The sequence below is a fragment of the Triticum aestivum genome, chromosome 5D, assembly GCF_018294505.1.
Source record: "Triticum aestivum cultivar Chinese Spring chromosome 5D, IWGSC CS RefSeq v2.1, whole genome shotgun sequence".
Classification (NCBI taxonomy): domain Eukaryota; kingdom Viridiplantae; phylum Streptophyta; class Magnoliopsida; order Poales; family Poaceae; genus Triticum; species Triticum aestivum.
This window is the reverse complement of record NC_057808.1, coordinates 2251021-2272862: the sequence shown is the minus strand read 5'-3', so window position 1 is coordinate 2272862 and position 21842 is coordinate 2251021. Positions and strand designations below refer to the sequence as shown.

General features: G+C 48.8%; 1 protein-coding gene across 3 annotated transcripts; it reads left to right on the top strand.

Moving 5' to 3' along the window:
• The first annotated feature begins 19880 nt into the window (after nt 1-19880).
• LOC123124039 (uncharacterized) lies at nt 19881-21621 on the top strand. Of its 3 annotated transcripts, none has more exons than XM_044544744.1 (3): nt 19881-20105; nt 20234-20966; nt 21076-21621. In XM_044544744.1, exons 2-3 carry the CDS (start codon nt 20277-20279, stop codon nt 21508-21510), a joined length of 1125 nt encoding a protein of 374 aa, XP_044400679.1. In that variant the 5' UTR covers nt 19881-20105; nt 20234-20276; the 3' UTR covers nt 21511-21621. The 3 variants fall into 3 exon arrangements, with proteins under 3 accessions (XP_044400679.1, XP_044400680.1, XP_044400678.1); XM_044544745.1 differs by having other exon boundaries at nt 19957-20105; nt 20230-20966; XM_044544743.1 differs by having other exon boundaries at nt 20028-20966.
• The last annotated feature ends 221 nt before the right edge of the window (nt 21622-21842 follow it).

Below are 21842 nucleotides of genomic sequence, written 5' to 3'. Positions count from 1 at the left end.
TCGCCGCTCGACAGCACGCCCCTCCTCCTCCTGAGCCCGCGGTGGTGGAACCGGCCGCGAGGGGAAGGGGGAGGGGGCGAGGTCGTGGGCGAGGCCGGGGCAGAGATCGTAGTGCTCGAGGAAGAGGACGACGAGGCGGCGCGCCGGCTTCGCCCCCGGCAATGGTGCCTTTCCCGATGGAAGGCCATGTCGGAGATCAGCCCCGCGAGTTCTTCGTCAGGCTGCGCCGGCCTCCGCATCGCCTTCTCCGCCTTCCCGCCCCGTCATCATCATCACCAGCCTCTCGTCGGGGTGGCCGTCGGGATGTTCTCCCGGTGCCTTCTGCTGTTCGCACCTCGCCTAGGCGCCCCTTTTGCTCTTTCGCCTCCTTGACCTGCCTCCTGAGGAGAGGGACAAGAAAGGAATCATGGGCACCTTATCTCTTTTTTAATCTGTAAGCTTTCAGGCCTTTTTTAATTTAAAGCTTGTAATCCCCCTTGTTCATGTTTTTCATTCCGTACGAACTGTACCTGTGTGGGATGCTTTTAATGAAAAAGGGATGCTTACCAGGTTTTTCGTTCGTGGGTAAATCCCGCGACAAGGAGCGAATCCTTGTTATTGTTTAAGATAAACGTTTTTCGCCTGGCAACAGGCCTTGCCGTCCCTCCACTCCACTCGACCGTTCTCGCGCTCTTGGCGGAGGCAGGGATGGAGTGGGCTTTAGGCCCCTCGTTCTACCTCCTTGCCGCCGCGGCTACAACCAGATCCGGACCCAGGAGAAAATCCTTAGGTACAGGAAAAAGGGGAGCACGGCAGCCTAGAGATAAAAACGAGGTTTCACATGCCCCGGTTCTGTTCCGAAATGCATGACAGAGGATAAAAGACTTATCTGGATCTGCAGCCCACGGAAATCTCATCTTGCCGCGGTTGGATCCTTGTTCTTGCAGCCCCCGGCAACTCTGGTTTGCCGGGGTCGAGACGCCGGTTCGTTTTCTTTCTTCCAAGTAGCTCAGCAGAAGTGCTCATGTGCCCTGCAAACCAAAAGAGGACAGAAGAAAAACAGATAGACGCGCACTCGACCTCTAAGCTAGGGGTTAGTCGCTGCTGGGCACTATCAACCCTAACCAAGGAAGAGACTCGACCTAGCATGCATGCTATGACTTAGGGCGCCAGCGCTTCGTTTACTTATGCTCAGGGTCTGCGCCCGGCTTTGTACAAAGGGTCACATGCCTTGTCGGCAAAGCTTGTACAAAAGGTGGCTTGCTGGGAGGCCCGGCAAGCCGCGCCTTACGGGTAAAACTTGCGAAGATGCTCAATGTTCCAGGAGTTGCTCACTGGGACGGCATCCTCGGTCTCTAGGCGGACTGCGCCAGGCCTGGTGACTCGTATTACCCGATAAGGACCTTCCCACTTCGGCGTCAACTTGTTGGAATTCTTGGCCGACTGAACGCGCCGAAGAACAAGGTCACCTTCCTCAAAGCTTCGGGCATGAACCTTGCGGCTATGGTAGCGGCGCAAGGCTTGCTGGTAGCGTGCCGCTCTCACAGCCGCCCGAAGACGATCTTCCTCAAGGAGCGTCGCGTCATCTTGGCGCAACGGCTCTTGCTCAAGCTCATCATAAGCGAGCACTCGAGGTGACCCGTATATGAGTTCCGTGGGGAGAACTGCTTCTGCGTCGTATACCAGGGCAAAAGGTGTCTGGCCGGTGGCTCGATTTGGCGTTGTCCTGATCGACCAAAGAACCGCCGGCAACTCATCAATCCAGCGCCTTCCACTCTTGTGCAGCTTGTCAAAGGTCTTCGTTCTCAGGCCTCGCAACACTTCAGCATTTGCCCTCTCCGCTTGGCCATTGCTCCGTGGATGTGCCATGGAAGCAAAACAAACCTTGCTGCCGAGGTCTTCGATGTACTGCATGAAGGTGTGGCTTGTGAACTGTGTGCCGTTGTCGGTGATGACTCTGTTTGGCAAACCAAAACGGCAGACCAGTCCTTTGAAGAACTTGACGGCTGACTGAGCAGTCACCTTCCTCACTGCTTCCACCTCCGGCCACTTTGTGAACTTGTCGATTGCAACGTACAAGTACTCAAAGCCCTCGACAGCGTGGGGGAAAGGGCCCAGTATATCGAGCCCCCATACCGAGAATGGCCAGGAGAGAGGGATTGTTTGAAGGGCTTGAGCTGGTTGATGAAGCTTCTTTGAATGGAACTGCATGCTTCACACTTGCTTACTAGTGCCGTCGCATCCTGGAGGGTGGTGGGCCAGAAGAAACCTTGTCAGAACGCCTTCCTGGCAAGGGCCCTCGACCCTATGTGGGAGCCACATATGCCTCCATGTATCTCTGCCAACAGCTCTAGTCCTTCCTCCCGGGGGATGTTTCACACCGTTCGGTCTTCTCCGGTACAGGACGTCATCGACGAACTGGTACAGGGCGGACCGATGGGCTCCTTTCTCCGCTTCTTCCTGCTCCTCAGGAAGCTCCCCTGTGGGAGGAATTGGACGGTATGCTGCGCCCATGCCGGAGCCTGGGGCTCGACGGCAAGGACCAAAGGCAACTCTTCCGCCATGGGAGCGGCTGTCTCTACGGCTAGGGCTTGACGCCCTGGCGGAGCCAGTTGCTCTTGGGCAGGCTCAGCGTCCGCGGCAGCACCCTTGCCGGCAGCCCCAGGGGGCTCCGTAGGAAAGTACTTGCCGGGACCTGATTTCCTTCGCTTGTTCTGCCCCGTTGATGGTTCGATGGATGGTTGAGTTAACCGGAGCAAAAGGGTACCTGGTTCCACAGGTAGCTTGAATGCGGCACGCTTTGACAGGTAATCGGTGACATCGTTCTCCGCTCGGGGGACGTGCTCCGCCTGGATACCGTCAAAGCGTTCCTCCAGCTTCCTCACCTCATCTACGTAAGCTTCCATCAATGGGCTCTGATAATCCTTGTTCACTTGCCTGACAACGAGCTGCGAGTCACCCCTGACGATGAGCTTCTTAACCCCGAGGTCTGCCGCGATCCTGATACTGGCAAGCAATCCCTCGTACTCAGCAGTGTTGTTGGTGGACATCTCCCTGGGAAGTGCATGTGGATCACGTACTTGAGGCGTTCTCCGGTGGGTGCGACGAGCAGCACACCGGCACCGGCGCCTTGCAGCGAGAAAGCCCCATCAAAGTACATGATCCAGTCGTGGTCTGCTTCCTTGCCGGGGAGAGTGGTCTCCTGGATTTCTTCGTCAGGCGTCGAGGTCCATTCTGCGATGAACTCCGCCAAGACTCTGCTCTGAATTGTCGAGGTACTTTCAAACTTTAAACCGAAGCTTGACAGCTCCAAGGCCCATTCCACAATCCTTCCGGTTGCGTCTGGGTTGTGCAGTATCCGTTGCAATGGGAGACGGGTGACGACAGTGATCTCGTGGGCTTGGAAGTAGTGACGCAGCTTCCTCGAGGCCATAAGGAGGCCGAAGAGCAATTTTTGCACGCCGGAATACCTCGACCTAGCCCCCTGCAAGAGGGAGCTGACAAAGTAAACCGTGTGCTGCATCATCTTCTTCTTCAGCACCACCTCACTCGACTGCGCGGCACTGCCTTGGTGGCACCAGACTCTGCCGGGGGCCGCGCCTTGTCGGCACCAGGCCCTGCCGGGGGAATCTTTGGCTTGCCATCCGCTGGTTCTGCCGCCATTGCTGCCTCCTCATCGACCTCCCTCTGTGCCACCAGTGCGGCGCTGACCACTTGATTTGTCGCCGCCAGATACAGCAGCAACGGCTCTTGTGGTTTAGGCGCAACCAGTATTGGCGTGGAGGAAAGGTATTTCTTCAGATCCTGCAGTGCTGCCTCGGCTTCTGGGGTCCACTTTATTGGGCCTGCCTTCTTCAAGATTTTGAAGAAGGGAAGGGCGCGCTCGACGGACTTGGAGATGAATCGGCTCATGGCGGCAACGCAGCCGGTGAGCCGACGCACATCCTTGATCCGCTTGGGCGCCTCAATCTGCTCAATAGCCTTGATCTTGTCTGGGTTTGCCTCGATCCCGCGCTGTGACACAAAGAACCCGAGAAGCTTGCCGGACGGAACGCCGAAGACACACTTCTCAGGGTTCAGCTTGAGGTTGATCTTGCACAGGTTAGCAAATGTCTCTTCCAGATCTTGCACAAGAGTTGGCCCGTCCTTGGTTTTGACCACTATGTCATCCATGTAGGCCTCCATATTTCTATGGAGCTGAGGTTCAAAACCAGTTTGGACTGCTCTTGCGAACGTTGAGCCAGCACTCTTCAACCCGAAAGGCATCCGTAAAAAGCAATACGTACCACATGGGATGATGAATGCTGTCTTCTCTTCATCTTCTTTCGTCATGAAGATCTGGTGGTAGCCTGAGTAGGCGTCGAGGAATGATAGCAGATCGCACCCGGCCGTGGAGTCAACAATATGGTCGACGCGCGGCAACAGGAAGGGGTCCTTAGGGCAAGCCTTATTGATATCTGTGTAATCAATACACAGTCTCCACTTCCCACTCGCCTTGCGCACCACTACCGGATTGGCCAACCACGTCGGGTGGAGCACTCCTCTCACCAAACCTGCCGCTTCCAACTTCCTGATCTCTTCTGTGATGAACTCCTGCCTCTCCAGAGCCTGCTTTCTGACCTTCTGCTTGACGGGCCGTGCGTGGGGGCGGACAGCCACTAGTAGGAAAAGGGGCTTTTACCCCGGTTTGTAAGGGCCTTTTGTCCCGGTTTTCGAACCGGGACTAAAGGGTCGTTACTAAAGCCCTAACCCTTTAGTCCCGGTTCTTACACGAACCGGGACAGAAGGTCCTCCACGTGGCCGCTGCTGCCAGCCCAGGCAGGGGGGCCTTTGGTCCCGGTTGGTGCCACCAACCGGGACCAATAGGCAGGGCCTTTTGTCCCGGTTGGTGTCACCAACCGGGACCAATAGGCATCCACGCGTCAGCAGCTGGCAGGAGCTGAGGTTTTTGTTTTTTTTGAAAGGGGGTGGTTTAGGGGTTTTGGGGGGTTAATTTAGGTGTTTCATATATTGTGTTAGCTAGCTAATTAATAGAGAGAAGTGTCCTCTCTTATCTCCGTGCTTGGTCGACGCTACGTACTATATACGTATGGAGAGGACTAGACACGCTAGCTAGTAATCAAATGAAGGAAACAGAAGATCGTCATGAACATATGCATACAGAGAGAAGTGATATCGACCACCTCTCCTTCTCCGAGAGATTGGTCGAACAACAAGTTCTCGTATATCTATCCGACACTACCGGCTACATATATACAATAATTATCTCTTACAATACAATCTCCTAATTAAATTGTAGGAACACAGGGTCCACATAGTATTCTCCGTTTTCAGCGATCACGTGGTCAAGGAAGAATGCCGCCAATTCCTCTTGAATTCCTCGCATACGATCTGGTGCTAGGAGTTCATCCCGCTTCCGAAACATCTAATTTGAAGAAGGGGGTCAATACATATATATATGAATAAATGAAACTCAACACAAATGATGGTAATAAAATAAAATTGTGAATATTATTGCTTACGCACTTCATATTGTTCTTCAGTGTAGCCCCGCTCACAGGTCGTGTAGCGGATGGACTCGCAAACGTAGTATCCACAGTAATTATTCCCGGGTTCCTGCCACAACCACTTTACAAGAAATAGAGGTCAATCAAACTGATAAGCAAGCATGCTAAATGGTATTGATGAAACTAGCGCTTGAATCACTAGGAGATGCGCGGAACATGCTACTATAGTACTTACTTTCGGGTGTTTAAATTGCAGCTTCTTCGGCAGTCCCGGAGCTTTTGTGGTGAATTTTCTCCAAACCCTGCCAGACAAAGAAAACAATTACTTGATATCAGGAAATGAACAAAGTTGCTGATATGGTGGATAATGATCGATTTAACTTACTTCTCGAGCATTTGAGTCATGTTCGCATAGTCCTGGGGATCTTTTCGTCTCGAGTCTAAGACGGTTACTACTCCCTGCTCAAGCTTAATCTCTAGGAGAATATAGTGGAAGCTGCGCATGCATGCATAAGTCATCAATTACATTACCATAACCTGGACTAATAAGGGAAACCGAATATGCACAAGACAGTAACACTCACTTGAAGTTGTAAGGAAAGAGTATTATATCTTTGTTTTGATTTAATACCAACGATTGTAGCAAGTTGGCCTCGGCTTCTTTGGGATGTTTTTCAACCGTATATGCATCTATGAGATTTGTGTTAATGAACCCAATATCACCGATTTGTCTTTTCTTCAATTCGGCGATCTTCAATCTGCATAATATAGTGAGGATAATTATAAATACATGCAATGAAAGAGTTGACCTATATAGAGAGACTTAATGACAGAAGTAGTACTACTTACAGACAGTAGCAAGTGATCGTTGTTTTATCGAGGGCCTTTTGATTGTAAAACTGGAAGAAATCCTCAAATGGAACATTCAGCAGTTCAATTCCAACGAGGTCATGCTCCGGTTTAACTCTCAGCGTCAAAGTACTCGTCCCATCAGACTCTCTGCAGGTTTTCATGTACCAATCATGTAATCTTCGCATCATCGTTGTTAGAGATCTTTCATCTTTGACGAGAGGCTTCCCGTAATGGTATTTGTGTTCGTCCACCTCCATGATTTCATAATGTACATCGTCGGGCAGGTAATCTCCAAGATTGCTATAACCGGGCACCATCCTCGGATCATTAGCGACGATGTCTTTTGACACCTTGAGCGGGGGGCACGATTGGTTCGCTTGTTCGCCGAGCTGGGCAATTTTTTTCCCAGCTCGTCGTTCTTTTAACCTTTGATCACTGACAGTACTTCCCGACCGCTCCGCTTCGGCATATGTCTTTGCAAGAATGCGCTCATAGTTGCCTCTCGGCGGAGACTTTGGTGGTTTTGTCAGGGCAGCCAGAGTGCGCTTTGCTTTCACCGGATCTACCTTCTCCTCCGGAGGTGGATGTTTCTTTGCTTTCACCCCTTCAAAGAAGTTTGTCACTTCGGCTCGCACGATCTTCCTGGTTTCCTCCTCGGTCCTCTCGTATGGTAACTTCTCTGGAGTCTTCAGAGAAGGACCGAATCTGTATTGCCTCCCGCCTCTGGCAGCTGTACTGCTAGACGCCGGCAGAGCAGACGGAGCGGCTGCGGCTGTCTTCTTTCCTTGCTTACGAGGCGGAGGAGAAGGACTACGACGCGCCGGAGCAGCCGCAGCGGCGGCGGGTCTCTTCCGCCCTTGCTGACGAGGCGGAGAAGGAGGAGGCTGGCTGCTCTGGCGCGCCGGCGCAGGCGGAGAAGGAGGCGGAGTGCCGCCACGCGCCGGAGAAGGAGGCTGAGTGCCCTGATCACTCGCCGGAGGAGGAGGCGGAGGAGGAGGGGAGTGCCCTTACTCGCCGGAGCCGTCCAGTTCGGAAGCTTGATGAGCTCCTTCCGCCATAGGCATGGAGTCTTCAGAGCAGAACCCAGCCGAGTCTCCCCTTCACCGGTAGGGTGGTCAAGCTGGAGCTCCTCAAATCCCTCCGTTATTTCATCCACCATCACCCTAGCATATCCTTCTGGAATCGGCCGGCAGTGGTAGGTTGCGCCGGGTTCAGGAGGTAAAACAGAGCCAACAGCCGCCTTGACTTTGAAGTTCTGCCATTCCGCCATAAGGTGGCAATGTTGAGACTCCGTGATAGCATCCACGGGGTAGCTAGCAGGAGCCGCATGCTCCAGCTGAAGCAGCTCGGTGGAAGCCACGCTGCTTCTCCGCTGAGATGGCGGTGTAGCTTCGGGGGCAGTTTCGGCATGTCGATTGCCGTCTCGTTCCTCTAGCGCTTGAACCCTTTCGTGCAGCTTCTGAATTTGGATCTGCTCCACTTTTTTCCTCCTCTCCTGGCTTTTGTAACCGCCCGCGTCCGGAAAACCAGCCTTCCACGGAACGGAGCCTGGCGTGCCTCGTGTCCGTCCAGGGTGCTCAGGATTCCCGAGGGCCATTGTGAGCTCGTCGTTCTCTCTGTCTGGAACGAACGTCCCTTCCTGCGCTGCATCGATATATTGCTGAATCTTCTTGACTGGTATTCTCAAAAGCTCGTTCGTCCAAACGCACCTCCCTGATACAGGGTCCAAGGTTCCGCCAGCCCCGAAGAACCAAGTCCGGCAACGGTCTGTCCAGTTCATTGTCTGTGGTTCGATCCCTTTTTCAAGCAGATCATTCTCAGCCTTGGCCCACTTAGGTCGGGCTTTGAGGTAGCCACCTGACCCCGTGCGATGGTGAAGCTTCTTCTTCGCAGCATTCTTCTTGTTTGTCGCTGACATCTTCTTACTCTTTTCCGATGTCTTGTGGGCCACAAATGCGGGCCAGTGATCTCTGATCTTCTCATACCGGCCGATGAATTCTGGTGTCTCTTCTTTGTCGACAAACGTTTTCAGCTCATTCTTCCACCTCCTGAATAGGTCTGCCATCTTCTTAAGAGCATGAGACTTGATTAATTGCTCTTTAACTGGCTTCTCCGGATCCTCCTCTGGCGGTAGGGTGAAATTTGCCTTCAGCTCAGTCCAAAGATCATCTTTCTGCATATCATTGACATAAGACACCTCAGGGTCTTCCTTCTTAGGCTTATACCATTGGTGGATGCTGATCGGGATCTTGTCCCTAACTAGAACCCCGCACTGAGCAGCAAATGCATCCTTTGTCCGGATGGGTTCAATCGGTTGGCCGTCGCGCGCGATTGCTGTGATCTCAAACCTTTCATCCGAGCGCAACTTTCTCTTCGGGCCTCGTCTCTTTACCGCAGTTGTGCTCGATCCGGAGGGCTAGAAAAAAGAAGAAAGACGAGTGTTAATTAATATGTGTACATACCAAAACAATGAATGCATCAATTAGCTAGTCAGCACAGGCTTAACTAATATATTTACCTGGCCGGACTCTGTTCGGTCACCGGAGCCGTCACCACGGGCTCCTTCTTGCACCAGCATTGGGTCACCGGAGCCATCATAATCATGTCTTTCCTCCTCCACTCTTCGATCACCGTAGCCTGCTTCTTCACCCTGTTCTTCCAGACCATCATTGTCGTTAAGATACGACAAGATATCACCTCCGGCTAAGATTATGTCCCCCAACACCTCTTCTGCTTGCTCGTCTCGTCCGTGCTCCATTGTTTCTGCAAATATTACAACATGGCAATTATTACACAAACATGACAGCAGGTGGATATATTAGTGCAAACGTAGACCTAGCTTATTCCGGGTTTGGGGTGGCCTCGGCAACGCTTCAAGGGTAGGGGCGCGGCGGGAGGGGGTAGGAGACCGACATCGTTTTTTTCTAGGGTTTGGGTGTCCTCGAGAGTTTTGGTCGAGCGAGAGGGCCGGGGGTGCTCCCGTGGTATAAGTTATCACGGTCGAGAGGGGGTATAAATATCGACCGTCCATCATGTCGAAGTTATCTGGGAGGGAGTTATATATATCGACAACGACGACATACATACATGGGAAAATAATGTTATCGGGGAGGGGGTATATCGACCCCCCCCCCACGTGTTGAAGTTATCGGGAGGGGGTTATATCGACAACGACGACATACGTACATGGGAAAATAATATTATCGGGGAGGGGGTATATCAACCCCCCCTCGTGTTGAAGTTATCGGGAGAGGGGTATATCGACGACGACAGACCCGATAAAACATAAGAAAACGAAGAAGAAATAAAAAGAGGAGAAGAAGAAAAGGAATAGAGGAGAAGATCGAAGAAAAAAAGAAGAAAAAAAAAGAGGAGAAGAAGAAAGGAATAGAGGAGAGAAGAAGAAAAAATAGAATTTTTTCTATTTTTTCTTCTTCTCTTCTATTCCTTTCTTCTTCTCCTCTTCTTTTCTTCTTTTTTCCTCTTCTTATTTATTTCTCCTCTTCTTCCTCTCCTCTTCTTCTCCTTTCTTCCTCTTCTTATTTTCCTTTTTCCTCTCATTCATAAAAAAATGTTCAAATAGAAAATTTCGAAAAACAGTAAAGGTTTTGCCTAATGCATTGTTCATATGAATATACAAACATTTGCATATTCTACAATAATTAATATCACCAAAAAAATCTATGAACAGAAAAAATCCTAACTTTTCTAAAAATCTATCTTTTGCATATATACATGAACATATATATACACAGAGAACATATATACATACATATACTCATACATGAACATATCATCATATATATGAACATACATTTTCTTTGCATATGCATATGAACATACATTTTCTTTGCATATGCATATGAACATACATACATACATTTTTCTTTCATATGAACATACATACATACATTTTCTTTGCATATGACCATACATACATTTTTCTTTGCATATGACCATTCATACATTTTCTTTGCATATGCTTTGCATATAAACATACATACATATGAACATACATACATACATATAACATACATACATAACATAATACATAAACATACTACATAAAAAATTCTAAAAATCTGCCTAAAAAAATTATATGAAAAAAAGCATACATCATCCATCCATCCATATAATGAACATATACATCATCCATCCATCCATATAATCAACATATGCATATGAAAAAAAATTATATGAAAAAATTATATGAAGAGGATCGAGGGGACAGGGAGGAAAGGGGGTCGCCGGAGCCGGACCGAACGGGGAGGAGGGGCGGCGTCGAGGCAGGGGCGGCAGTGGGGGCGGGCGCCGGCGACGACGACAATGGTGGGGGCGGGCCGGGGCGCAGGGGCGCGGCCGTGCGTGCTCGGGGACGGGGCAGGGGCACGGGGCGGCGGCCGGCGTGGGCTCGGGCGCGGGGCAGGGGCACGGGGAGACGGGGATGGCGGCCGGCGGCGGCGACGGCGACGAGGAGCGCGCGAGCGATTTGGGCAGCCTGGCGGCGGGGGCAACTGGCGAGGGAGGCGAGGGAGATGTGAAATTTTCACAAGTCCTGGTTATATAGCAAGGGCATTGGTCCCGGTTCGTGGCACCAACCGGGACCAATGCCACCCTTTAGTCCCGGTTGGTGCCACCAACCGGGACCAAAGGTCCCTTTTCAGCAGCCCAAAGGGCGGGAACCGGCGGCCTTTGGTCTCGGTTGGTGGCACCAACCGGGACTAGGGTGCCATTGGTCTCGGATGGTGCCACGAACCAGGACCAAAGGGCCTTGCACAGCGGCGTGGTGGTGGGAGTTTAGTCTCACCTCGCTAGCTGAGAGAGAGCCGCACCTGTTTATAAGGTGCGGTGCGCCTGAGCTATCGAGCTCCTCTCTAAAGCAGGCTAACCTCTCTGTACATGCCCGTTGGCCTACTGGGCCTTCTGCGGGCCTGAATCCTGGCCCATGGATGGGTTTCTAGTCGTATTCAGGCCATGGTGGCCCAGTAGGTGGCATAATTTTTATTTTTTCCCTGTTTTTTTGTTTTCTTTTTTGCTTTATTTATTTTGTTTTGTTTCTACTTACAACAAAAAACTTATTTATTTTATTTTATTTTGTTTCTAATTACTTATTTATTTTACTTTATGATAATTCTTTTTGCTATTAAAGTTTCTATCAAAAAAAGTTCTTTATGAAAATTCTTTTTACTGTATTTAGTTTTTTTGTTTTCTTTTTTGCTTTATTTATTTTGTTTTGTTTCTACTTACAACAAAAAACTTATTTATTTTATTTTATTTTGTTTCTAATTACTTATTTATTTTACTTTATGATAATTCTTTTTGCTATTAAATTTTCTATCAAAAAAGTTCTTTATGAAAATTCTTTTTGCTTTTAATGATTTTGAACAGAAAATACTTCGATAATTTTAGTTGCATCAATTTTATATGATTTTAGTTTCAATAATAATAGAGGTTTCTTATAATGTTTTGAACAGAAAATACTTTGTTAATTTTAGTTTCATAAATTTTATTAAAGTTTATTTTATTTTGTCGGAACACAAGAAGTCCGGAGTTGTAATAAGTTATTAAAAATAAAAAAGAGGCGCAATGCTCGTTGATTTGCTTCAAGCCTTTCGGAATAGTGTAGACTGCACTGCACATAGCTCCATGCAGTCTACCTTATTCCTCAAGGCTTGAAGCTAAGCAACGTGAGCATTGCGCCTCTTCTTCATCGTCTCTGCACTCAGGGCTTATAAACCGCTCCTAGTGCCTCTCAGCTAGCGAGGTGGGACTAAAAAACTGCTTAGTAAGAAACTCTAGTACCGGTTCGTGCCACGAACAGGTACTAAAGGTGCTCGTGGGGCCACAGCCTCATTAGTACCGGTTCGTGGCACCAACAGGGACCAAAGGGTGGAATTGGTCCCGGTTCGTGCCACCAACCGGGACCAATGGCCTTGCACAGCGGCGTGGTGGTGAGTTTAGTCCCACCTCGCTAGCTAAGAGAGAGCCGCACCTGTTTATAAGGTGCGGTGCGCCTGAGCTGTCGAGCTCCTCTCTAAAGCAGGCTTACGGGCCTAACCTCTCTGTACATGCCTGTGGGCCTACTGGGCCTTCTGCGGGCCTGAATCCTGGCCCATGGATGGGTTTCTAATCGTATTCAGGCCGTGGTGGCCCAGTAGGTGGCATAATTTTTAATTTTTGGCCTGTTATTTTTCATGCATTTACTAATTATTTTGAGCTATAAGACCCTAAAATTGAAAAGCATTTCAAATGAACTCTGAAAAGGTTGAAAGTTGGCATGGTATCATCATTTCATCCACATAGCATGTGCAAGAAAGTTGAGAGGGTTACGGCAAAAACTAGATGCACTTCTTGTACAAAACGGACAATGGTATCATACTCGTCTATTACAAAGTTGGCATGGTATCATCATAATAGTTGCGGGAGAAAGTCTTCACTTTTTCTTCGCTTGTGTCATTTGCTTATTGCGCCGTAACCATGGATAATCTTCATCGTTTATCAGGATGCTTGGGTCAGCCTTGACTTTGAAGGGAGGAATTTCATGAAACTTTTCATAATCTTCAGACATGTCTGTCTTGCCCTCCACTCCCACAATGTCCCTTTTTCCTGAAAGAACTATGTGGCGCTTTGGCTCATCGTATGATGTATTCGCTTCCTTATCTTTTCTTTTCCTCGGTCTGGTAGACATGTCCTTCACATAGATAACCTGTGCCACATCATTGGCTAGGACGAACGGTTCGTCAGTGTACCCAAGATTGTTCAGATCCACTATTGTCATTCCGTACTGTGGGTCTACCTGTACCCCGCCTCCTGACAGATTGACCCATTTGCACTTAAACAAAGGGACCTTAAAATCATGTTCGTAGTCAAGTTCCCATATGTCCATTATGTAACCATAATATGTGTCCTTTCCCCTCTCGGTTGCTGCATCAAAGCGGACACCGCTGTTTTGGTTGGTGCTCTTTTGATCTTGGGCGATCGTGTAAAATGTATTCCCATTTATCTCGTATCCTTTGTAAGTCAATACAGTCGAAGATGGTCCCCTGGACAACGAGTACAACTCATCACAAACAGTGGTGTCACCTCTGAGACGTGTTTCCAACCAACTGCTGAAAGTCCTGATGTGTTCACATGTAATCCAGTCGTCACACTGCTCCGGGTGTTTGGAGCGCAGACTGTTCTTGTGTTCATCGACATACGGGGTCACCAAGGTAGAGTTCTGTAGAACTATGTAGTGTGCTTGAGACCAAGAATATCCGTCCCTGCATATTATTGAGTCCCCCCCTCCAAGCGTGCCTTTTCCAGTCATCTCCCCTCATACCGCGATTTAGGGAGACCTATCTTCTTAAGTCCAGGAATGAAGTCAACACAAAACCCAATGACATCCTCTGTTTGATGGCCCATGGAGATGCTTCCTTCTGGCCTAGTGCGGTTACGGACATATTTCTTTAGGACTCCCATGAACCTCTCAAAGGGGAACATATTGTGTAGAAATACGGGCCCCAGAATGACAATGCTCGAAACTGACAAGACATTGCGCCACATCACTCCTTAGCCTTGGTATGATTTCTGGATCGATCACCTTCTGAGAGATTGCATTGAGGAATGCACATAGCTTCACAATGGCTAATCGGACGTTTTTCGGTAGAAGCCCCCTCAATGCAACCGGAAGCAGTTGCGTCATAATCACGTGGCAGTCATGAGACTTTAGGTTTTGGAACTTTTTCTCTTGCATATTTATTATTCCCTTTATATTCGACGAGAAGCCAGTCGGGACCTTCATACTGAGCAGGCATTCAAAGAAGATTTCTTTCTCTTCTTTCGTAAGAGCGTAGCTGGCAGGACCTTCATACTGCTTCGGAGGCATGCCATCTTTTTTGTGCAAACGTTGCAGGTCCTCCCGTGCCTCAGGTGTATCTTTTGTCTTCCCATACACGCCCAAGAAGCCTAACAGGTTCATGCAAAGGTTCTTCGTCACGTGCATCACGTCGATTGAAGAGCGGACCTCTAGCTCTTTCCAGTAGGGTAGGTCCCAAAATATAGATATCTTCTTCCACATGGGTGCGTGTCCCTCAGCGTCATTCGGAACAGCTAGTCCGCCGGGACCCTTTCCAAAGATTATGTGTAAATCATTGACCATAGCAAGTACGTGATCACCGGTACGCATGGCGGGCTTCTTCCGGTGATCTGCCTCACCTTTTAAATGCTTGCCTTTCTTTCGACATTGATGGTTGGTCGGAAGAAATCGACGATGGCCCAGGTACACATTCTTCCTGCTTTTGTCCAGGTATATACTTTCAGTGTCATCTAAACAGTGCGTGCATGCGTGGTATCCCTTCTTTGTCTGTCCTGAAAGGTTACTGAGAGCGGGCCAATCGTTGATGGTTACAAACAGCAACGCGTGCAGGTTAAATTCCTCCTATTTGTGCTCATCCCACGTACGTACACCGTTTCCATTCCACAGCTATAAAAGTTCTTCAACTAGTCGCCTTAGGTACACATCAATATCGTTGCCGGGTTGCTTAGGGCCTTGGATGAGAACTGGCATCATAATGAACTTCCGCTTCATGCACATCCAAGGAGGAAGGTTATACATACATAGAGTCACGGGCCAGGTGCTGTGATTGCTGCTCTGCTCCCCGAAAGGATTAATGCCATCCGCGCTTAAACCAAACCATACGTTCCTTGGGTCAGCTGCAAACTCAGCCCAGTACTTTCTCTCGATTTTTCTCCACTGCGACCCGTCAGCGAGTGCTCTCAACTTCCCGTCTTTCTTACGGTCCTCACTGTGCCATCGCATCAACTTGGCATGCTCTTCGTTTCTGAACAGACGTTTCAACCGTGGTATTATAGGAGCATACCACATCACCTTCGCAGGAACCCTCTTCCTGGGGGCTCGCCGTCAACATCACCAGGGTCATCTCGTCTGATCTTATACCGCAATGCACCGCATACCGGGCATGCGTTCAGATCCTTGTACGCACCGCGGTAGAGGATGCAGTCATTAGGGCATGCATGTATCTTCTGCACCTCCAATCCTAGAGGGGATACGACCTTCTTTGCTGCGTATGTACTGTCGGGCAATTCGTTATCCTTTGGAAGCTTCTTCTTCAATATTTTCAATAGCTTCTCAAATCCTTTGTCAGGCACAGCATTCTCTGCCTTCCACTGCAGCAATTCCAGTACGGTACCGAGCTTTGTGATGCCATCTTCGCAATTGGGGTACAACCCTTTTTTGTGATCCTCTAACATGCGATCGAACTTCAGCTTCTCCTTTTGACTTTCGCATTGCGTCCTTGCATCGACTATGACCCGGCGGAGATCATCATCATCGGGCACTGGTTCCTCTTGATCTTCAGCAGCTTCCCCCCTTGCAGCATCATTGGGCACATCGTCTGGTTCCTCTTGATCTTCAGCAGCTTCCCCCGTTGCAGCATCACCGTATTCACGGGGCACATAGTTGTCATCGTCCTCTTCTTCTTCGCCGTCTTCCATCATAACCCCTATTTCTCCGTGCCTCGTCCAAACATTATAGTGTGGCATGAAACCCTTGTAAAGCAGGTGGGTGTGAACGATTTTCCGGTCAGAGTAAGACTTCGTATTCCCACATATAGGGCATGGACAACACATAAAACCATTCTGCTTGTTTGCCTCAGCCACTTCGAGAAAATCATGCACGCCCTTAATGTATTCGGAGGTGTGTCTGTCACCGTACATCCATTGCCGGTTCATCTGCGTGCATTATATATAATTAAGTGTGTCAAAAACCATTACAGAACATCATGAATAGATAATTAAGTGACCAAATTAATAGAAGTTTATCATCACATTAAAACCAAAGTACATACATAGTTCTCATCTAACAACATATATATAGCTCTCTAGAGCATCTAATTAATTAAACCATACATTGAAACTATGTAAAACATTTCAATGCGAAAACAAATGCGATCATAATCGCAACCAAGGTAACAATTGATCCAACGGCATAATGATACCAAGCCTCGGTATGAATGGCATATTTTCTAGTCTTTCTAATCTTCAAGCGCATTGCATCCATCTTGATCTTGTGATCATCGACGACATCCGCAACATGCAACTCCAATATCATCTTCTCCTCCTCAATTTTTTTTATTTTTTCCTTCAAGTAATTGTTTTCTTCTTCAACTAAATTTAACCTCTCGACAATAGGGTCGGTTAGAATTTCCGGTTCAACCACCTCCTAGATAAATAAAATCTATGTCACATTGGTCGGTATATTTGTCATAAACAATAAATGAACCAAATAGTTATAAAAAGATAATATATACCACATCCGAATCATAGACATGACGAGGGCCGACGGGGGCGGATACCAAAACCATCGCACTATGTAATAAGAAGGAATAATAAAAGTAACAAAATTAGACAAGTAACTATCTAAAGTAAGAAAATTTTCCTTTCAGAAAGAAGATAAGAACAAGAGGCTCACCACGGTGGTGCTGGCGACGAGATCGGCGCGGGCGATCGACGGCGGTGAAGACGGGGACAGGACGTCACGGACCGCTAAACCTAGACAAATCTCGGGGAAAATGGAGCTCGGAGGTCGAGTTTCGAGAGGAGAAAGATTAACTAGTGTGGCTCAGACATTTCATCGAACACCTCATGTGCATAGGAGGTGAGCTAGAGCACCCAAATGCCCTCCCCTCGCTGGCCAGAAAAAACAGAGCACTCTGGAGTGCTCTGCTGTGGCGATGGGGTATATATAGGGAACTCATTGGTCCCGGTTAGTGGCACCAACCGGGACTAAAGGCCTTTGGTCCCGGTTGGTGCCACGAACCGGGACCAATGCCCCCTTTAGTCCCGGTTGGTGGCACAAACCGGGACCAAAGGCCTTGTGCTGCCCCGTGTCAAAAGTTTAGTCCCACCTCGCTAGTTGAGAGAGCTCGAGAGTGGTTTATAAGCGCTACTGCGCCCACCCTCTCGAACTCCTCTCAACTGCAGGCTTTCGGGCCTAACTGTTCTCTTTACCTGTGGGGCCTACTGGGCCTTCTGCGGGCCTGAATCCTGGCCCATGGATGGGTTTCTAGTCGTATTCAGGCCGTGGTGGCCCAGTAGGTGGCATAATTTTTTTCCTTTGTTTTTTTCTCTTTTGCTTTATTTGTTTTGTTTTGTTTCTACTTACAACAAAAAACTTATTTATTTTATTTATAATTACTTATGTATTTTATTTTAATTATTTTATTTTTATTTATTTTACTGCTGCTATTTTTATTTATTTTACTGTTGCTATTTTTACTTAATTTATTAAGGTTTATTTATTTTAGTTACTATAGTTTATTTTATTAAGGTTTATTTAGTTTTATTTATTTTATTAAGGTTTATTTATTTTATAAATATAAAAAATGAACATAGATGCGCTTATAGAGAAAATTCAACCTAAATTCATAATAAATTTCTATGAAATTTACTGTGAATTTAGGTCAAATTCCCTGTATAAGGGCATCTATTTTCACTTTAAGAGGAGCTCAACAAGGCAGAGAGGGACGGGCTTATAAACTGCTGTGAGCGCCATTCGGTTGGCGAGGTGGGACTAAACACTGGCCGCAACTAGGACCAGCCCTTTAGTCCCGGTTTGTGGTAGGAACCGGGACTAAAGGGTGGTGGGCCAGGAGCGTGGCCCATTGGTCCCGGTTTGTCCCACCAACCAGGACCAAAGGGTCCGGACGAACCGGGACCAATGCCCCCACGAGGCCCGGCAGGCCCCTGGACACACGAACCGGGACCAATGCTCACATTAGTCCCGGTTCGTGACTGAACCGGGACTAATGTGAATATTGCTCTGTGACCAAAGCCCAGTTTTCTACTAGTGAGCTAGGTGGTGCTCAATCACCTCCCTGGAAACACGGGGGATGTCGGATGCTTGCCATGCAAACACGTCAACATTCGCCCACAGGAAGGTGACGAGCGCGCCTTCCTATTTGCTGTCGAGGGTGGAGCCTATGATGAAGGCCCCTCCCGTGCCATCCTCTTGATGTTTCAATGCAAAGGAAATGACGAAACAAAGAGTTCGACAGCCAGGGTCATCTTCGTTCACACTGCCATGCACCCATGCATGTGTTTCCCAAGATACTAGATCTAGAGGTAGATGATTCTTCTTTACTTTTTGTTCAGGAAACCAGAGAGCGTCGGGGTAACCTTAACCCTGGACTCACGCGCGCGACGCAGACAAAAACTAGCTGACCACCGAGCACTACTGATATTCGTGTGAATCGGACGGCTACAAAAATGACGTCGAGCGAATTGAAAAAATAGATGGCCAAAAAATAGGAAAAGTGTTGTTCTTTATGCCAGTGAGAAAACAATACCATTACAATATAGTGGCATGATCACTGCTACATGGACGATATTATACAGCCGATTCACGCACGACACAAACCTGCAGCCATGTATTCCCTGTAGATTAGTGGGCTGCAGCCGTTGAACACAGTGTCGTGCGATTTTCGTCCGCCAACCATCTCGAAAGGGGTGAGTGTATATAAGCGCTTGCGTCTGTACTGTGTTAAAAAAACATTGTGTGTACAGTAACTCCGTAGTGGCAATGAGGGAGCGTTGATCATGCACGATTTTCTTGCGGTGGCCCCAGTGCCAGAGGACCTCTCGGCTGCCTCCTCCGCAGGACTGCGCCTCCACGCACCGCTGAGCCGGCGCCCACACCGCGCAACACCTTTGGTGGACATGGGGACAGCCAGTGGCAGCGGGCGGCATGGGCGTTAGGGCCCTAGGAGATGGCCGACTAGCGTTCCATGTGACGCCCAAGATGGACGACATGGGGTTGGGTGTTGTTTCCTGCTGAGTAATCATTTATTTATTTCAGTATCATACGATTGGAAACTTCTTTAAAAGCGAAGCAAGTAGCATACATTTTGAGGCATATAAATTCAAAAAATTATAACCCAAATTACGATGAAAGTTCGGCCCAAAAAACTGGGGGACTTATAACCGACGTGAAGGATGTATAGTCCTAATTTTTATTGATTAAAGATGGCCACTTGACTTCGGATCCAAGTCAAGACGTGGGTCCGCCGGCAGGCCAACGTTATTGTTTGTACCAGTTTTCACATTGATGCAGAAAGCGGAAATTAACAGGGCATCTTGTCGGCAAATCGCTGTGAATGATTACAGCACATTCGATGCAGGGTAATGCATGTAAGAAAAGCAACCATGGAATGCAAACCAAATCAGTAGTTGAAGTATCGCTTAGAAACATGACAAACAAGTAGAGTAGTAGAAGAAGACCAAGGCAAGTCTTGTCTTCTTGAAAGAAAAACACGACTTTTTTTTTTTGCAGGAAAGAAAAACATGACATTGACAACACGTAGAGGAGGACTAGGGCATCTATGCCGGCATGGTACTCGATCGTATGTTACGTCGCTATAGCCTATAGGTACAGGATGCATGATCTGTCCATGTTGAAGCGCAGAAATTCTATGCGGCATCATTGCATGCAATTAAAGCTGAACTGGTGGATGCTTCTGTTGATGTTTCAACGTCCTGGGTCATCTTCGTTCACACTACCATACATGCCTGGTTCAGCTCTAAAACACCTAGTGCATGGCATGCTAGTGCTTAGCTCCGTCGTCAATGTGAGCTGTTTCCATGCATGCATATCAGATAGAGCTTCCTTCAAAAAAGCAGACAGCGACGGGGCGGCCAGACCTGTATATATAGGGGGAAGGCATCCCCCTTGGGTTCCATCGCCCACAACTCACACATCCGAGGCTACAAGTAAGTTTTCCTGAAATACTTGTCCTGACATACATACATGCGCTAGATTTATTTGTGTCTACCTAGATAGGAGCTACGTACTCCTACTAGTTAGTGTATGCATGAACTTAACTTTGTTTTGAAGCTAGCTAGGTGCAAGTGCAGCATCGCAACAACCAAGTTGAAGGCCCGATGGCTTGGGCGCCTTCTTGCAGCTGTACTACCGGGATGATGATGGCCACTAGGTTCAGTCGGTGCGCCCCGCCGGCGATGGGAGCAAGGCGGACCTCACCTACGACCGTGCACCTCCGGCCATCTCCGGCGTCGCCGACCTCATGGAGCAAGACAGCCGTTGGGGACAGGGCGCTCGTGAGTACGACTACCAAGAGGAGGACGGTGCCCCCGGCTTGTAACAACAAGCCGGGGCCGTCCGGGCAAGCCCCGACGAGCAAGAAGGACCTATCGTTCGACATAAACTTGACGGCTGAGGACGACGACCATTTCAAGAAGAACTTCTTGGAGCCCATGCGCGATAGGCTGAGCGACCCGGAAGGCCCCACTGTGGACATCTTGGATCCAGACTCGGGAAATGTCGTGCATATCCCTAGGCTCCCTCCGCAGGTAAGGGACAATCCGGCCCCTGAGCTGATGAACCTGACGCTCCACCTTGGTGAGGAAGCAAGGGTCACCCTGAGTGTGCAGACGGACAACCTCTACGTCGTCGGCTTCCGCAACGGCGAGGGCAAGGCGTTCGAGTTTACCCATTACAATCCGGACGGCACACCCAGAGAGGGGTACCGCATGATCCCAGGGTCCACCAACCTGGGATACAGCGGATCCTATGCAGGAGGAAACGGGATGGGTGGATTATCTCAGCAGCAGGTAGTACTTCTTTAAGTTCTCTGCTTCATTAAATTTTCTGCTACTCATGCTGGAAAGAACAATGCATGGATGGATGGATGGATGGCTGGCCGTGATGGGCACTGTGAAGGTCGTCCTGCTGGACAGCGGCAACCGCTTTTTTAATTCCAACGTCTACGGCCGCGTCAACGCAACAACCAAATTGGCCTCCGGCGAGGAGCTGCCGTACACTCTGCTCAGCAAGCAGGCAAATCAGTCCCACACGACGCGACACCACGAGTCCGTACCACTCCAGAGGAACCTCATCTCGGCACAGCTCGGCGCAGAGCTTCATATCTCGGCCGACTTATGGGACTACAACAAGCTTGTGTTCTCTGATGATCAGATCGTGGTTGGCTCCGTAGTCTTCGTCCCGCGCCATGCCGGAACGACCGATAAAGCGGACATCAACGGGCCCTGCGGCAAGGTCAGGGTCGAGGTCACTTGGTCTACCTCCTACTCTTATAAAAGCATGAAGGACGAAGAACCAAAATCATCTCCGCCATTTATCCATGATGATCTCTGAAGCGCTATGTATTTGTCTTAATATTTGATCAAGGATGAAACAAATATTGACTGTTGTATGCGATGATACTATGTATTTGAGTCACCTAATCATATCGTGGCATAAACAAAAGAACATGACGATTACTCGTCGTTGCAAAATTTGTTCTCTCGACATGACGGGGAAGGAAACTTATATTTTTCGGAGGATCACCCTAGGTGGTTGCGAGATGCGGCGCGACACTGTAATCTAGCTGCACATAAGACAATGGACTCGTGGATTACGGTGACGCGAAGAAAGAAACCACGCTGGGCAGGGCCTAGATCGGCGCCGGAGGTGACCGCGGCGGCGAC

What these genes read in the sequence shown, in the direction of transcription:
- LOC123124039 (XM_044544744.1), top strand. Translation starts at nt 20,277, where the DNA reads ATGGCTTGGGCGCCTTCTTGCAGCTGTACTACCGGGATGATGATGGCC. An exon ending in GTGGATTATCTCAGCAGCAG is followed by an intron (nt 20,967 to 21,075) that starts GTAGTACTTCTT and finishes GGCACTGTGAAG; the next exon opens with GTCGTCCTGCTGGACAGCGG.